We start from the raw sequence: 17,802 nt of genomic DNA on the forward strand, positions 1-17,802 counted from the left end.
GCAATTTTAAACCCTTAATCACATTCTTCAACCACTAACTAACTAACAAACTCAACAAGGGCCACCATCTTATTAAATCAACAAGGACAATAAACTCGGCTACATCAGCCATTATAAGAACTACTTCAAGTTTAGAGCTTATGGAGAGCGTAGGAAGAGGTACTCTGCCACCTTGTCTGTAGTTTTCATCTATGTTTGTGGTCAGACAAACTTTTTCCAACGAATACCCAAATGAAAAAAAAGTTCCCTCTTCCCTCACTTACACTGCAAATGTTTTCCGTTTGAGTCATAACAGTCCTGACAACATGACGAATTGCACCAAAAGCATTCTTTCTTTGCGTCCTCATCCCCCTTTTTTGGGTCCCCTCAAACTAATGGAAAAGCAATCCAAATGCTTCAGAAAAGTATATTGGCTAACACTCCAAACTGGGTTAAAGACAAACCCACCACTCACTATTGGAGTTGCTCTCAACTTTTCCACAAAGAGAAAATCAAACCACACAACCCACTGAGCAACATCTAGTACAAAACCACCAGTTTGAGGACATCACACAGTCAAACTCACGTTACCCAAATGATTCTAAAACTTTCTACAGACACCACAAATCAGGAATGAGGATATGGTGGGTGCTCTTTTATACAGTAAGCTATTCAAATGCCTGTATTCTGCTTCACCCCCTCCCCTCTTAGTTAAAAGTCTGTGTTGAATATTTCAGTTTCACTGAGTCTGCAGATTCTGGCCTCTTGGGTGTGTGTAGTTGTGCTTTTTGTGACCAGTGAGACACTTCCTGCTGGAATGGGAAATGTTAGGAAATAGCGTTGATGCTTTGCAGCATGATAAATCACAGGCTAAGAGAGGATCTCCTGTTTGTGACACAGAAACACACGACTCCAAATACACATATGGCACAAACACTGCTGATGACATAACTGGCCTCACTTACTGTGAGTTGCACCATGACACTGATGCAATTCAGCTGAGACAGAGTAATACTTTAACACAAACACAGACCTACCCATTAAGAGTACTGTAGCATATATGTGACTGCGGGTTAATGGCAGACTGTGAAAAATAGAAAGCAAGGTAAACAACCTCAACAAGTCGTAGCTTGACACTAACATTGTTTCAACACTCAGGTATCAAAGATGATGAAGTATTTTACACTTCGTGGCCAAAAACACAGACATCTAAACATTGCACCCAAGTTGTTTCAAAACTACAGGTATGAACCTGATGCTCTATCACCTCCATTCACCTGGTTTCAGGCTTTTCACCAGATGTTGGAACCACTTTGCTGGGATTTTTCTCCCATTCAGTCACAAGAGTATCAGTGAGGTCCAACACTGATGTTAGGTGGTAAGACCTGGCTTGCAGTTTGTGTTTCATCCAAGAGCTGTTAGATGGGGTTGAGGTCAGGGCTCTGTGCAGGCTGGTTCTTCAAAGTTCTTCAACCTTGAACTGGGAAAACCATTTCTTTATGGATGTATAGACTACAACTAGACTGATAAATCTTTTGGACTGATATGTTTGATATTAGCGTTTCAAATATAAATTGGTGTCTGCATATGTGTCATTTAAAAAGTAAGAACATGTGAAAGTACAGAAATTTCAAAGATATGTTTCAGGTGGTTTAGAAAATTACATGGCTGAGCCCAAACCATGTCCACTTACCTTTCATACCAATTGTGTTGCGCAACTATGAAGCACCTTATGTCATATAGACACACAACAGCTTAACCTTAAGGTGAACTTTTACATTTGCTGGTTGACAGACCAGGAGTCTGGTAGCATGCTTCAGTTCTCTCTGGTACACTTCCATTTTATGTCTGAGGTTTGCGTGGAAATATAAGTACTGTGTATTTGGGGTTGACAATAATACACAGTGAGACTGAACAGACAAGATGTTTTAGGAAAATACCCAGACACCTGGAAAGAGTTCCAGGCTTTGTGCTTGGAAGAAACAAATCAGCCAGAAATGTTTGGACAGCAGTCCAACAGGGGAGAGGACAAACTTGGAAAACACACTAAGTCAATGGACACTCTTGTGATACAGTCTTCAGTCTGTATCACCCCTGAACTGCTGATCCAACTATAAACCGTTTCACAACACAATATTTCCCCATTTTTCAACCTTGTTTTTCTCGGAGCAATGACTGTAATGCTGTACTGTTTTAGTCTACCAGCACCAAGCAGCGAAAAATTTCCCTAAGTCATAACAGGAAGGAATTTCAAACCACCCAACACTACAGCTGCTCCAACGATGATGCACAATGTGAGTCTTTTTCTCAGTAGTCTTGATGATTCACACTAATTTATCAATGTCTCAAAATTAGTGCTATCAAGACTTATTGATGTTAGCACCTCTTTTATTGCCCAATTCAACACACTGAGAAATTGGGCATCTAAGCACCAGGAGGACCTTGAAACCTCGCCCATACAGTCCTTGAGAGATAAAAATAAATCAGAGAATCAAGTCCCCGAGCTCACACATACACTTCACATCTCAGAGAGGAGCTGCAGAGCATGTCACCTGATAGCTCAGCTTGAGAAAAAGGGTTTAATAAAACATATTCTGCTCCAAAAATAGCAAATGCCTTCCCAAGATGGCAGCAGTGTTTGACGTCTGCCAAGGACATCACTGCTGAAGCAAAGAGGACCGTGCTCATGCACACACACACAAGGATTCTGTAATGCTAGGAGCAGGTCGACCATTAATGGTGGCTGGATCTTCCTCCTGTCCACATGTCAAAGTGTCTTTCAGCTAGACACTGGAAACCAAAAGTATGTGTATGGGGTAAAAAAGTAAGTCACATTAACATTTACAAATGTAAAGTGTAGTTTCTCCTGCTGCTGCAATCCAGGACATCCCATATACCAGGTCTTAGGAAATGCAATGTACGCAAAAGAGAATAATCTTAGTATGAGTCAAGCAAAATACAAGATCCTACATTTTGCATAATCCAACTTGATAGCATGTCTTGATTGGACCCTCCCAACCTGTTGACCACCACAGTCTTTTAAACTCCGCAACCCCAGTTTGGAACACAAGGCTTTCTGTGAGAAATCTGACAGTTCAACGCCCCTTGAGATGACCCTGATGACATCATTACGACATCACTAGGGATAGTCATGGAAGATGTGATACAACTGTCTCACAGGCTGCTACTACTCATCATGACAAATAGTGTAGAGACTTTGACCTGCAATTTATGGAGTACATCTTTAAATTCATAGCTTTTTGATGAGACATCGTGCATGTGGGACCTTGTTATGCAAAAGTCAGCAAAACTTGAAAGTTGTACTATTTCACTGCTCAACTGACACTCAGATCAATGACACAACCTGTAATTATAGTTGTGCTGTTCCTCGAAGTGCACTGCAAGAGCATTTCTTTTCAACCCATCAGTTCAGTATTGTTATTGCTGTGGTGATTCTCAGTGTGTTGATCACACATTCCAGAGAGCCACTATTACAGAGCAGCATGCAAATCCTGACGTGGATACTACACTATACTTTGGAGATTGGACAAAAAGTACATGTCATTTGTAGTAAATGAGCTCAAACAGTATGGCAGTATGGCCTCTTTTAAGGAATAGTTGAGCAATTTAGTTTTGGAATGGAGTCGTTTGCTCTCTTGCACGTCTATACCGCTCTCATATCTGTCTGCTAAACATCAGGCTACAGCCAGTTAGTTCACAAAATAGACACATCATATTTTATCTCATCTGTACACAAAAAGTGTGCAAATAACAGGTTGTGGTCTTACAGTGGATTAGCTGCTGGACTCTTTATTGGCCAGTGACTTCGAGAGGAGCCATGTCTTTACGCTGAACTAAGCTAATCAACTGCTGCCTGCAACAACACAATTACCATATAAACATGAGTTGGATCAATTTTCTTCTCCAACTCTCACTAAGAAAGCGAGTAAATATATTTCCCTAAACTCTTTAAGTATTCCTGTAAAACATTCCTCTCCAAAGAGTGACATCCATCAGGAAAACATATTTAAGCTTCTAGTAGTGAAAAAAAAAGTCCCTTAAAGACTGAGAACAAAAATCATGAACACAGAAAAAAAAAGATGTTGGTGTTCTGATCAGCACTCACCCTTCTGGTGTTGTCCAGGACTTTGGGGTCAGGCCGGCCATAGTTAGGCGGATTGGCATGGGGGTCGTAGCCCAGTCTGGACAACATTGGGGCGATGACGGCCATGTCCCTCACCACGTCAGCTGGGATCTTCCCCACCCACTTGGACAAGGCCTCCACATTGACGGGTTTGATGACCTGGTCTGTGGACCTCTCCACCCTATCAACACAAGAAAAAAATGTTTGTTTCAGCTGTGACCTGATAAAGTTTTTTAATCAATTCCAGGTTGTTGAAGCAAATGTTTAGAATGTCAAAGATCCCAGGTTTTAATCCCAAGTGGTCACATCTTTTCTAAATGTTGTACTGTTCCTGTATGCTGCAAAGGTTTCTTAACAGGTCATTCTTCAGCAATTAACCAGTCACACCTTTAAAGTTCTTTCTGGTGTACATCAAATGTTACAGACTCACTGCAGGTCTTTGAATTTACTGTAACTGTCATTAACTGCTCATTGCACACACAGTTCCCTTTCAGCCTTTTACTTACAACCAAATGAAAGAGTTAACACACTGTTTTGTGATTGACCATCCCTTACTACATGATATTATTAGTGTCACAGCATTAGCACCATTTGCTCCGTTTGTCCCAAAATGGACCAGTTCACCACAAACCAGTCCACTTGTCAGTTCTGTTCACTGTGAGCATCTAACTGGCTGTAACTGGACCAGGAGGCAGTATTAAAAATGACTTCCTAGCCTCCCTCTCTCAGCAGGTCCCTGTGAAATATGCTGAATAATTGACCTCTCTCTGCATCAGTTCATTCCTCCGTCAGCATGCATCACATTTCATATGGTTTACCATCCATGTTCAGCCTTTCCCAAACTCAACATCTGGACTGAATACAGTTTCCTTGACCTTACTTAATCAGTGTGTCACAGACTGTGTCAAATGGGGAAATACTGATATGAACTGTACAAGGTCAAGTTTTCAGACAAAGCTACAGAATCAAGGTGACCTGCCACAGACAACATCTAGAATGCTCCTGTCTGTTTTCTGGATAGCATCAACCCCAACTGTTGTCTACAACTAAATATTTATCAAGCAAGGAGACTGGGGCAGCTGGACTGCAGCTTTTGTTTTCTGGAAACTTTCTGAGCAAAGTTTACCACATTGACCAACAGGCAGGATCTACTGTCAGATGTACAGTATGATGATGTAGATGTCTGCTCCATTTAAAATGAGCAACTTTACAAACCAGGAGGCACACTGATAGCATCTTATTAAAGGATTCTGTAAATATAGTGAACTGTCCAGTGAATTTTTGCCATTTTAATTGCTGATTAATTTTTTGTTGGTTCACTAACTATTTCAGGTGTAATGCACAATATCTGCAGTGACTTAGTGAGTATTCAGACTGTTTTTCTGCAGGGAGACAATTGGAGTCCTCATGTGGCAGATTATATACAGTGCAAGTTAAAGATTAAGACTAAAGCAATATTCAAACTTTTTTACTGTACAATCCTAGATATAAATGTGTTTAAGCACACAGACAGAGATCTGACAGGATGAAACCAGTGAAAGTGGCACAGTGAACTGGAACATTGATAAAAGGGTCAATCTGGCTTCCATTTATCCGGGTGGAAATCTGGGATTCCAAACCCGTCTAATCAATGGAAAGTCAGCTGGAGGACTCGTTAAATGCACATTTTACACACTTTTTCTAGCATCCAAGGGATTTTTTTTTTTTTTCGACAAAAATTCTGACAAATTCTAATAAGCTCATCAGTGTCGCTAAAGTTAAAATTTGACACGAGGCATTGGTGAAATATAATTCTAATCTTCCTTGTAGATTACTATTTGCAATAGAGCAACCTTTTTATCCTTTTTTATACAAATAAAGAGACAGCAGACTTCTGACATTTCATTCTTGCTGAAATAAAAGCCTCCTATGTACAAAAGCCACTTCTTTTGATCCTCCCGGCTGTTGCTGATTTTTCTGGTTGCTCTACCTTCCCACACATCTACTTACCGTCTGCAGTCCAGCTTGTCAGTCCCTATGTTTCCTGTCTGACTCTACCTCAATACGGCAATTCACTTCCCTCTAATCCATTTACTTTGCAATTGAATCTTTACACTGTACGAGTATAGTCTCCTGCATGATTAATAGAGTGAGCTGGTTTTGTCATCTCAGGAGGATGGTGGAGATGGTTTCTGAGACACGGGCCATGATCCAAATATCCACTCTGCAACAAATGGGTAGGGAATCACTTTAGGTAACTCCATCAAGACCCAAGAGGCTGCTAAGTGTTGACGTGGAACATAAACTGATAAAGACAAAGACTGAGTGTAGGGAACGCAGCTCAGCTTCACCATCAGGTTAGATGCAGGCAATCTAAAGACATAAGAATGCACCAACAAACACACATGTACGCACACACACGGTCATACACACTGTATTTTCCTCTCAATAAAATCTATAATCACACACAAACATCTAAGCTTTCAGAGAGTTTTGGAGTTGCACTGGCTCCCAGTCTGGGGGAAGGGAGACCTTCAGGTGGCCACAATATAATTAAAGGGATAAGAAAGAAACATTTACATTTACAAAACACAATTTTACTTTTACTCTATTTTTTTCTTTTTTTTGCAGTGAAATATTGAGTTCTTTCACATTTTCAGGCATCTAAAATCAGATGGAATAATTCACATATTTGTCAAACTGAACATAACTCATGTTCACACTGAAGTCACAGGTTGTGACAAGGGTTTCAAGTAGACTATGCTTCACTTTAATAGGTCACAAACCAAAACCTCTGGTCTATAATGATACATTTCCAAACAGGAGTCATAGGTCAGGCGTCCTGACCTGTTAAAGCCAACCAGTATCACATACTGTAGGTCAAAGTGTATCTGCAAAATGACTCAGTCATGACCTTATGACTCTTGACAACCAAATAAGACTCAGTTAGTTAGGTGTAATGCCACAGTTACAAATTTAGAATGCAGTCTTAGCTAACCATAGCACAGTTCTGTTCAATTAAAGCTGAAATGATTAATCGATTAGCCAATAGACAGAAAATTATTTTGACAATCAATTATTATTTGAATAATTCTTCTCATGTTATCATTTGCATCTTACCTTCGTTATACGTATATGAGTGACTGACTTGACTCAACTTTTAATGTTCAATAATAATGGCGGCATTCAAAAGTGGTGGTACATTCACTGATAACAGCTATACCATTGCCCACTTGTGCTAATAATTAACAAACTGTAAGTCTTGATATCTGACTCACGACCCTAAATGCTACTATTAAGAGCTTGTAACTGTCTGAGCTAACATTAGCTTTAAAGACTAAAATTAAGAGCATAAATGAGGGTCTTGATTCTGAGCTATTTAAAGTAATAATGTAAAAAACAGCTGGACTACCAACCAAGGTCTGTATAAACAATCTAGCTTCTTGCAAAACTTATGATAAAGTTCACTCACTCAAAGAAAGCATATTTGGCTGAGTATCATAATAATGGGGATAATGCTTTACAAACTCTGCAGTAGTTACTTCTTGCTGTGATGAAGTAACATAACGTGTTACTAATGAAATTTTGGAAATATTATTACAAGTACTATATCACAGAACATGTAATAACATTACTTTCAGATTAAAGTAACGACTAATCTGTAATATATTATATATCACATCACATGAAAGTAACCGCAAAAAACTAACCCTAATACTGGCAAAGAGCATGTGGTTCCAGCTTGTTGTATTCAAATCACAATTTTTGTTATTGATTGATTAATTGTGTTTGATGTGAGTGTTACAGTTTGCTCAACTTGAGCAGCACCAGGACTGAAGGCCGGACGAAGAGATTCAACAGTATGACAAAATGAGGGAGACGGATGTAAATATCCTGTTTGTTTCCTGGTATCAGTCTGAAATCATTTGCACCCACACTGCTGAACAAGTAACGCACACATGCTCTTCTCAGCTTTAAATGTGATGTGACAAAAAAGCCTTTCCACCCGTCACATGACCACTTCCCTTCAGGCTGATGCTCTTAATGGCCTCCAGCTTGTCAATTATTCATTGCTGGGCCTCCTTCAGCCAAGGTGGTGTTCTGTATCACCGACGGCTGATAAGAGAGAATCGGACAGAGATCCCAAATAGGATGGAGGGTTAGGGAGAAGGGATGGAATGGCTCCCTGTTCTGGGATAAGTAATGGATCAAGTCTCTCAGCTAGGCAGGGCCTCCACTAAATCAAGGCCAAGTAATTGATGTTAATGCTAAGGCAAGGTCCCACTCTGGGGCCTGGTTGCCCGCTGATTGAGATTTCATGTAGATAGAGACCCGAAGCTGCGAGATTGTGGAGAGTGAAGAGTGCTGGTGGTTGTAGAGGGCAAGAGGCATTTTCTGCCAGGTGTCATGGGGGTTGACTTTAATGCACTGTGGGCAAAGTACTTGAGAGGAGGTGGGGCAAAATGTTTATGATGGTAAAAGGTAGTTGTGCTGCCCTGAAGGCTACTTGTGGCTGGCCTCCTTTAACATCAAATTGTATCAGGACCCATTTAGGGGAGAGGTATGATGTTAGACCAATGCCTGTAATAGCAGACTTGTAGTCTGTGTACTGAATAAAAACTACTACAGAAAGCACAAAGAGTGAAAACCTTTAAGATTTGATTATTATACATACAGAGATACTTGTTCATCGAGTTCTAGCTAAGACAAGCCTGTCAAGAATTGTCATGACGGACTCTTGGCATTCAAGAAAAAGACATTTTATGCACAGAAAAAAAAAACGTTTGTCAAAAATGGCAGATTTTCTGTTCTGGGACCATTACACCAGTTTTGCAACAACACGTGAAATGATTTTCTAATGTTAATTTGACTGAATAGCATAATAACAAGACTTCAATATACAGCTGCATCTTTTGCCATATATGTTGCTTTTCATTGATATTGCATATTTTCTTGTTGTTTCTCAGAGTCATTCTCTTTCTATTCATAGGTCATAAAAGCACAACGTATAGCTGCCTGGTTCCAGACCTTTGACTCTAAATACATTCTCAACTTACTGTGATAAAAACAAATCAGTGAAATCTGCAAATAAAAATAATCTCCCAAGTTAACTGTTTGAGTTACCTTTCAAGCAAAACTGCCAAATAGTTGCTGATTCCAGCTTCTTATGAAGGTTTACTGCTTACCTCTGTTTTATATCACTGTGAGTTGAATATCTTTGGTCAGGCAACACAAGCGATCTGAATGTCACCATGGGCTCTGGAAAACTGTGATGGGCATTTTTCACAGTTCTCTTCATTAGTTAAACAAGGCAAGATTAAGAACGGTAAAGTCATTTTCCTGTGCCTGAATAACAAACACAGCAAAACATAAAATGGCCACAAAAATGCTGATGAGGGTGACATAGCTGTACCTTTTTTGTGAGTCAACCTGCATAAAACCCGTCTTACATTGGTATAGTTTCTTTGATCGAAATGATGGCTAATGTGGCTAGCAGGATCTTCTGCAGACCTGAACGCTGGAGCAACGTTAGCATATTTAATATTAAGTGACAGTCAAACGAAACTGTGAACATTAAGGCCCAGGTCATATCCATCATGCAGCCAGATGTCCTGCTCTTGATAGAAAATGAATAGGATCTGTCAACAGAGCCAGTGTGTCTGTACCTTTATTTATTTACTTTTACCAACAATTAGTGTCAAACTGCATGCCAACACTGTTCAGCTGAAGTCGTTACATCTGCAGATACGCTCAAACATGCTAAGTAATTTAGTCACCCAAATGTGTCAATTAGCCAAATGAGACAAATCTAGCAAGCTGTCCTCACAGCATTCAGGCAGCCTCTCGCTGCAGATTCAGGATGTGCCAAAGCAACAATTAATGCTATAATGTCTATCCCTGTGGATATGTGACCATGGTCATAGAGAACACTGGGTTTAAGCATTTGGTGAAAGTGTTAAAGCCCTGCTTCAATGTGCAGTATGGAGCAACTATGTGACATCATTCAGCCTGTGACTCTGCTTTAGTCTGGAAATCATGCTTTCATCTGAAAGCATACTGGACTTTGTCCCTGACTGTGACTGCTGTTGACAGCGGACTGTTTGATGTAGATATGCAGAACAAAGCAGTGTCTCCATGCCCATCTTCAGCTTAGCTCAGAGGGCTCTGGCGAAGGTCGCATTCATTAATATTTGATAGGTATCAATTTGTGGAGGGGGTGTCATGTGCATTAAATGACCTCAGATCTGCATCTGGATCCCAAAGAGCTCTAATCACTATATGGACATTTAGTAGATTTTGGCCTCCTGTTTTCAAGGTGCAGCATTCTATAATTGTGCAAGGAAAAAAAATTTAACGTAGAATCTCTGCTTCATTCAAACATTACCCCAGACGAAGATTTTCCAACGTCTGGACACAACTGGTGATGAAAGAGTGTTATGACAGACAAGGACATTGTGGCCGTAGTCTGAAACTCAAGAGTCCTTACCAGTGAGCCGTAGCCATCCAGTGTTGTAGTAGCATGACTGAAGAGCACTTGAGGGTCTCCATGGTACCTCATCTTGAACTACAACATGCCTGACAGCATTTTAAGATGAGCTTTTGAGTCTGTCAGCTTTGTTTACAGGATTTATCCTGTTTGGATTCTCACTTATTTCTCTTTTCTGAAATTTATTTCACTTCCATGCAAGTTACATTAATGTTATGCTAGATATGTAACATACTGGCACTTCTTATGCATATGTGATTGAGGTTACTAACATACTAACTACTAATACCCTTAACAAACTAACTCCAAGCTCATTAGCTATCATGTAATATAGAGTTTTTGATATGGTAACTAACCAGGTGTTGGTAAATTAGCCACAGTGGGGGATTGCAGGGATTGCTTCATTCATAATTGCAATGCATTATTTAACAATGAAATGTATGGCTTTGTTGTTTTATAGCTAAAGGTTAGTTTATAGTCTACCAATGCACAATTAACAATCAGATGTTGTCTCACAGGAATAAACAGCTGGACTCACACCACATTCAGAGCTGTTTACTGAGGGGCAGAGACCTTTTCAAACTTTTGGAATTAAAAAGTGGATTCATCTTCACTTCATCCTGTCTGCAGCAGCAAATCACAAAGGTGCCAACCTATACTGTAATTCCTCTGTCTTTGTGGACTGCTGACTGGAGGGGAAACATACTTTACATCATGAATGGAAAAGAGGAAAGGGGAAAAAGAAAAGACACTGGAAGGAAATCACTGAAAGAACAGGAGTATGGAGAGTGCTGAGGTCAGCCAGGGGCTGAACTGAAAACAAACACAGTCACGCAGTCCCTGTGTGAGCCCAAAAGGACTCAACATATTTGCAATGCTGTTAAATGTGTAACCAGCTGATGTGTGAAGGTGTATTCATCCTGAAGATTTCCACATTCTGAGGAGACAGGACTGAAGTTTGCATCTCTGTTTGGGACAACCTACTATGAGCAGCTCTTTTCAAAACAGTTCAAAACTGACTGACCCAAACCTGGAAATCCAGCTGCGAGTAGCATCATCATCACAATCATCTGACATCAGATGCCTTGCCAAAGAGCAGCCGGTCCAGCTCTTGAACTAGAGGTTAGTGTGACGTGTTCAATAATTTAGTACAGCCCGAAGAGGAGGTTACAAAAAATGAAATGACCCTTGTTAGGAATAAGGTTGCCACCCCTGGTTTAGACCTTTCGCACAATGGACCAGTCATTACTTACCATTTCTATGTACCTCATATCACGCAAAGAAGGAAAAATGTGTCTAATTCTTAGTAAACAACAGATGAGAAGTTCTGTAATGTGAATAGATATTTAACAGAAGTTAGATGTATCCATTAACAGAAATATCAAATGACTAGTAATGACCAAAGACAAAGACTGAACTCAAGTTGCAGCTGCAGGTTTCTCTTAGCATCACCCTGAAGTCGAAACTGGCCATATGTTTCTTGTCAAACCTATCAGGTTATAATAGGCACAACTTGTTGAAAAGATGAAAAGGGACTGAATCGTGAAGTGAAAGGAGCTGAGCATGCTCAGTTGGATACATGTCTTTAACTGGATGGTCTTACTAGACTTGTGGTGGCAGTGGATCTGGCTGCACTGTCTAACTCACTCTTTGGTCCCCTTCTTTTCCCATGAACTCATCTAAACCACAAAAGTAGGGCATGGCAACTGTTTCTGGGTCAGAGATCAATATACAAAGTCAAGGAAAATAAGAGGTAAGTAGAGGTTGTTGTGCCATCATTGGGCAGAAGGCTTTAACACACATTAACAGTTCAAATGATCAAATGGCTCAATGTGCCTTATTGCCTTGATGTTGGTATTATGAGCAACTTTATGACTCTGGCTAATCTTTACATAGTGTGGACATTAGGTTTAAGAAGGTAGTCCAAACACAAAAAGTAGGCTCAAGCTCATGTCAGCAAATACCAGCACAGCTGAAGACTCCTTGAGAGAGAATCCCACTCATTGACATCACTGGAGAAGGGCTATAAAAATCACATTCCTCTAGAAGGATGAATTACTTATCATTGCAGCTGTATGCTGAGGTTAGCTTAGGTCAAATTACTTACTTGAACAAATATCAGTGGAATATTTGCTTGATACCTTTGTGAAGATGCAGTTAAACATGCTAAACTTGGGCATACTGCTCATCCTCTACATCAGTAGTAGGAAAATTGTGTCCCATAGACCAAATCTCACCCTCTAACAAAAATATTTAGCTCCCTGATGAAAGCTGAAGTTTCCCTTCTTTGGGTTTATGTTAAAACTTTTCCATATTTTTTTTACACAAACATAGTGAAGATGAAAATATAAATAAAAGGCTCATGTAAATTCAAACAAGTATTCTGACTAACATCACATAAGGAGAAGCCTGCAAATCAAGGCTACTGTGCCTCCTTCTGAAGGGGGCTGTTTGAACAGTGCATAATATTAAAATCAAGTCAGATAACTTAACAGATGAATAACACAAATAAATAATATAAATCACTTAATATAAATGAAACAGGTACAGTTTGAATTTAACACAGGTTATTCCAGTTTGACCATAATAAATCTGTTTCAAACGCAAAGAGGAAGCAAACAGAATTGTTCTGTTCTCAGGAAAACAGAAATGGCATACTGCTGGTATTTTGACACGGTTTCTACATAGGAGGAGTGGCATAAACAGCATGTAAGGAAAGAAGCAGCAGCAGCTTCAGTGCTCCATCTGTGTGTACACAGGATGCAATCAGACACAGTATTGAGTGTAGGTCACCCATGTTTTGGAAGATCTCAGAGCCCAACAAACAATCACTGTCGTTGCGAGTGTAAAGCGGGCAAAAAAATAAGACGAAGCATAAAAATATGCCTCGGCTCACATTCCACCCTGAGCCTTTGTTTGGTCTGTGTAGACAGCTGGACTGATTAAAACAGCAGCATATCTGTTCCATCCAACGCGTGAGACAGAACTGAGAAACGCTGCTGAAACAGCAGCATCTCTTCTTGCATTCAACTTTTACTGGAAAAGGCCACTGTGTATTGTGTGTGGTCATTTTCATCTTTTGTCTCACAGTGCAACACAGAACACAACTTCGTGTGCGTGAGTCCATTTAAGCAAAATTAATAAGTTGCTGTGACTCTGTTGGCCCTCACTTACTGACAACTTGACATTTGCCCCAGATTCAATTTTTATATAGTTCTATAAATCAATGTTGTTCTTGAATGCATTATTATTATATAGTTTTACACCACGCCTGTAAATGCTGTCTCACAACTGCATTTATCTGCTGACCTCTGCTCTACAAGACCATCCCTGCTGCCTCTTTCTTTCTTTTCATAGTCAAACAGATCAAAATCATGGAATGCAAGAAGGAAAGCAGAAGGAGAGATAAATGAAATATGTAGCCAATTAGAAATTTCAAACAAGAGGAAGGAAATTCACCCTCACTTTATACAACAGAGGAAGTGGGATGAGTTCATAAAGTAGTGCAGTAAAGCAAAAGGCATTTAGAGGGAACGCTGCTCAATGAATGCAAAGCTTTTTAATGAAAACCATGAGTGTTCTCATGCAGACAATAACAAAACGTGGCCCAAATGTCCACAGAGGATATGGAGTGTGTTCGGGTGCTACGTGGCAGGAAGAGGGTGGTAGCAGAGGGGGGGGCAGACAGAGGCAAGGAATGAGGTTGCACCCCTTCAGGGTTTCCTCAACAACTTTCAGAGGCCAACCTTCCAGATCACTGAAACCAAAACAACTCTGACATCAGGCAGGGTCATTAGGAAAACCTGCTTAGAGTACAGTAGTGCAGACAGAATCTCATGTGTTTTAAGTCACTAATGAGTAAGTTCCGCGCTGTGCGCAGCAGTAGGATGTTTAATTTCCAAATGAAATGTAATGACGGAAAGTCTGGAAGCTTTATGAAAACACGGGAAGGATATATTTCAAGGCCAGAAGTGCATGTTTATTTTCAAGGCCTGCAGGAACTGAGATTTAATAGAAAGTGATATGTACGACTTGACACACTGCTACTGACATGTCATTTTTCTCCAGGTTAATAGTCAATCCATACTTTCTCTCCACTCTATTTCAAGTTGTCTAAAGCTAAGTAGTCATGGGCATGTCCAAGCTCATTTCTGTGCTGGGAATGTGATGTATGGCAGGCCCAGTTTATCATGTGGAGCTAATGTGGCTGGCACACATCCCAACTTGTTATATCTTACTTATATTTATTTAACCACATATACATCAGCAATGAGCTGGTTCATGAATCTAATGCTGTAGAGGAGGCATCAAGTAAAAATGTAGCCTCTGCAGAAATTTGTTGTTATCAGCATCAACATGGATACATTTGTTATCACGGGGATAGTAGAGAGCTGACACTGCATTCCAAACAGGGTAAGTGTCCAAAATGGCAAAAGCCTCTGACAAAAAAAGAACTGGAAATGAGTCGCAACATGACACAGTGATGACGGTGATAGATGTAAACATACAGTGATGAAGAGGAGAGGCATATTACAAGGTAGTGCACTCAACCCTAATACAACAAACAAGAAACAAGTAGAGGACAATGGAGCTATTTCAGTTTGAGGGAACTGCTTACAGAGAAAATCTATTCTTGAAAGGCTTTGCAAGGGCCTATGTTGTAATTACTCTGAAATTCAAGAGTTCTGTCTGGATGCAACAACATGGGCAAGTCTCTCCCAAAGCTACAAACAAGAGGGATCAAAGACACAGGAACAACAGCCACAGTAATGCTTTACTCTGTGACTACAATTACTACAATTACAGCACAAACAATGAAATGTAAAAGTTAACTAAGCTCGACTGAGACAGCCTACAGATTCCATCTAATTAAACAGGACCAGTGATGAATCACTATCTTCCTTATGAAGGTTCACTGGGAAACTTGTGACAACCTTTCAAATTGTAAGTACAGAACAAGATATCAGGCTTGGGGGGTGTGACAGGGAAAGGAAAAAGGAAATGTTGTATGAGCAGCAAGCACTTACTTGGAAAGGGACACTCCTCCAGCTTTCCCAATGAGCTCCTCATGGTGTAGGACGGCATCATTCCAAGGAACGTCAAGGAATTTCAGCAGTGTCCTCATCCATTTCTCAGGATGAAGCACCAATTGTTCATAGTGCACTGGCAGGCATTTGTCCGCTGCCTCCAGGCACTGAGTGTACATGGTCTCTATCGCCCGATTCCACTTGGTCAGGCAATCCCGGTAGCTGCCCAGGTCAAAGCCAGCAATGGTCACCTTCCGTGAGATCATGGAGTGGACTGAAGCCCGGCCATCACGAATCATAAGTACAAACTTGGCACGGGGAAAGATCTTGGCCAGGTAGGAAAGCGATTTCAGTGCAAAAGGGTCTTTGTTGCAGAGAAAGTTGGCAGGCTCTCCATGTTTGACGATGATTTCCAGCAGGAAGGCCTGCATGGCGGCGTCCAGCACCTCATCTGTCACACCAGCCTCATCCAGGCGCATCTTCTCCCGACCTGAGCGACTCCACATCTGCTTCATGGCCAGGATACGTGGGATGACGCGGGTTTCTTCGCCACAGCGCACTTCAGGGTGGGCGTCCAGCATGGCTCTCATCAGTGTGGTCCCACTGCGGGGCACTCCACCGATGAAGATGAGTGGCATGTCTTTGTTGTAAACAAAAGGCGTGCTGAGATTTTGGCCTGTCCGTAAGGTGGTCCGCATGCTGCCTCCCAGTGCTGACAGAGGCAGGATGCCGCCTGGCTGGCTGCGCTCCTCGATGCGATGGTGGCATTCCATGGCATGGCGGCCCAGATAGAAGACTGTGACCGAGCTGATGACCAGACAGGCCACCAGCAAGTTCTGTTTCAGCTTACCAATCATGTTGCGGGCCACAGAAGGGAGAAGACAGATTCACCACAGGGGCAATTTAAGGGGAGGGATGGGAAAAGGGAACAGGAGGATAATTAAGGTTCCCACCCTTTATGGTTGTTTGCTGGGAACGGGGCATGGATCGAGCTCCCTTGTGCACAGCAGGCGTCGAGTCCCCAGCTCCATGAGGCCTGGACTGTGGCACAAAACACAAAAGGCACAGTTAGTTCTGATTATAAGTCTGAATTCCTATCTTTTCTCAGTTCAGATTGACATGTAGGACTTTTGGCTTTACAAAAGCATGTTTCCTGACTACATTTAGTAAAACATGTTATATTATCTTGGAATAGGAATACAGCTATTACAGAACTAAGGAATTTCCAAAGTTAGAAAACCTGTTAGGATGGCATAGAGCCCTTCCTAATTTCAAAATAACAGCCAAAAATGGCAGCATCACTTGTTAGGTCTGTATATCAACGACAATAAAGATGGGGAACAATGAGGATACAGAAATATTACGATTGAAAGGCTATTCAAACTGTATGATGATGCTTTAAATTTCTCGGACGATACAGAGCATCAACTGCCAAGACGACCGGCTCTGGAGACGACTATGTGCAAGGAGGCATGGGGCTCTGCCAGTGGTCAAGTGAAATAAGACAGCCTCTGACATTACATTCTAATGAAGGATAGAGGCAGTCTTGTGTCCATTTTAAACACAGATACAGGCAAGACAGTGTCGAATAAATGAGTTCTAGTTATCATTTCTAAAGACACAAAATTTGATTTTTTTTCTATCATTGAAACTTAAGATAGGACAAGCGGTTAGGATTTTTTTTTTTTTTCTGTAGTGAGGCCCCAGGGAAACATTAAATGAGCCAAGGTAACAACAAAACCTAATGAAAAGTAAACATTTCATGTGTCAGATTTTAAACTAATCATGTGACAGACGTCAGGCACCAGGACAAATCTACAGAGGAGAAAACTGTCAGGAAGAGTAATCACCACATTCTATTTATTTGACAGGCCTTTTGAGCTCAAGCCAAAATTACTGAGCCATTTTTGTTTGCGGAGAGCCCTGAATCACAAAGTTGACAGACATTGGCTGCAAACACAATTATGACAATGGAGTTGCTACCAGAAAAACTAAATGAACTCTGTCTCACAGACAATTTATGGAGAGTTAGTAGAATGCAATGCCCATTGAAAGATAAATGACTAAGACTCTTTGCGGACAAGACCAAATATGTAGAACAAACCTATGCATTTCACTAAGGATAGCATTTTTCCGTCCTACTAGATCAGATCGCTCTGACTCTCTGGTAGGCCATCATCTGTGAC

At 40.8% G+C, this 17,802-nt stretch overlaps 1 protein-coding gene across 2 annotated transcripts in view; it reads right to left on the reverse strand.

The window, feature by feature from the left end:
- Window positions 1-17,802, reverse strand: part of tpst1 (tyrosylprotein sulfotransferase 1) — a 45,782-nt gene that overhangs the window by 12,337 nt on the left and 15,643 nt on the right. For both annotated transcript variants that reach the window (XM_076734974.1, XM_076734975.1), the window contains exons 2-3: window positions 15,617-16,657; window positions 4,106-4,304 (exon numbers count right to left, since the gene is read on the reverse strand). In XM_076734974.1, the coding sequence (XP_076591089.1) occupies window positions 4,106-4,304; window positions 15,617-16,473 (1,056 nt within the window). In that variant the 5' untranslated portion in view covers window positions 16,474-16,657. The remainder of the gene's footprint in view (window positions 1-4,105; window positions 4,305-15,616; window positions 16,658-17,802) is intronic.

The sequence above is a fragment of the Chaetodon auriga genome, chromosome 7 (assembly GCF_051107435.1).
Source record: "Chaetodon auriga isolate fChaAug3 chromosome 7, fChaAug3.hap1, whole genome shotgun sequence".
Classification (NCBI taxonomy): domain Eukaryota; kingdom Metazoa; phylum Chordata; class Actinopteri; order Chaetodontiformes; family Chaetodontidae; genus Chaetodon; species Chaetodon auriga.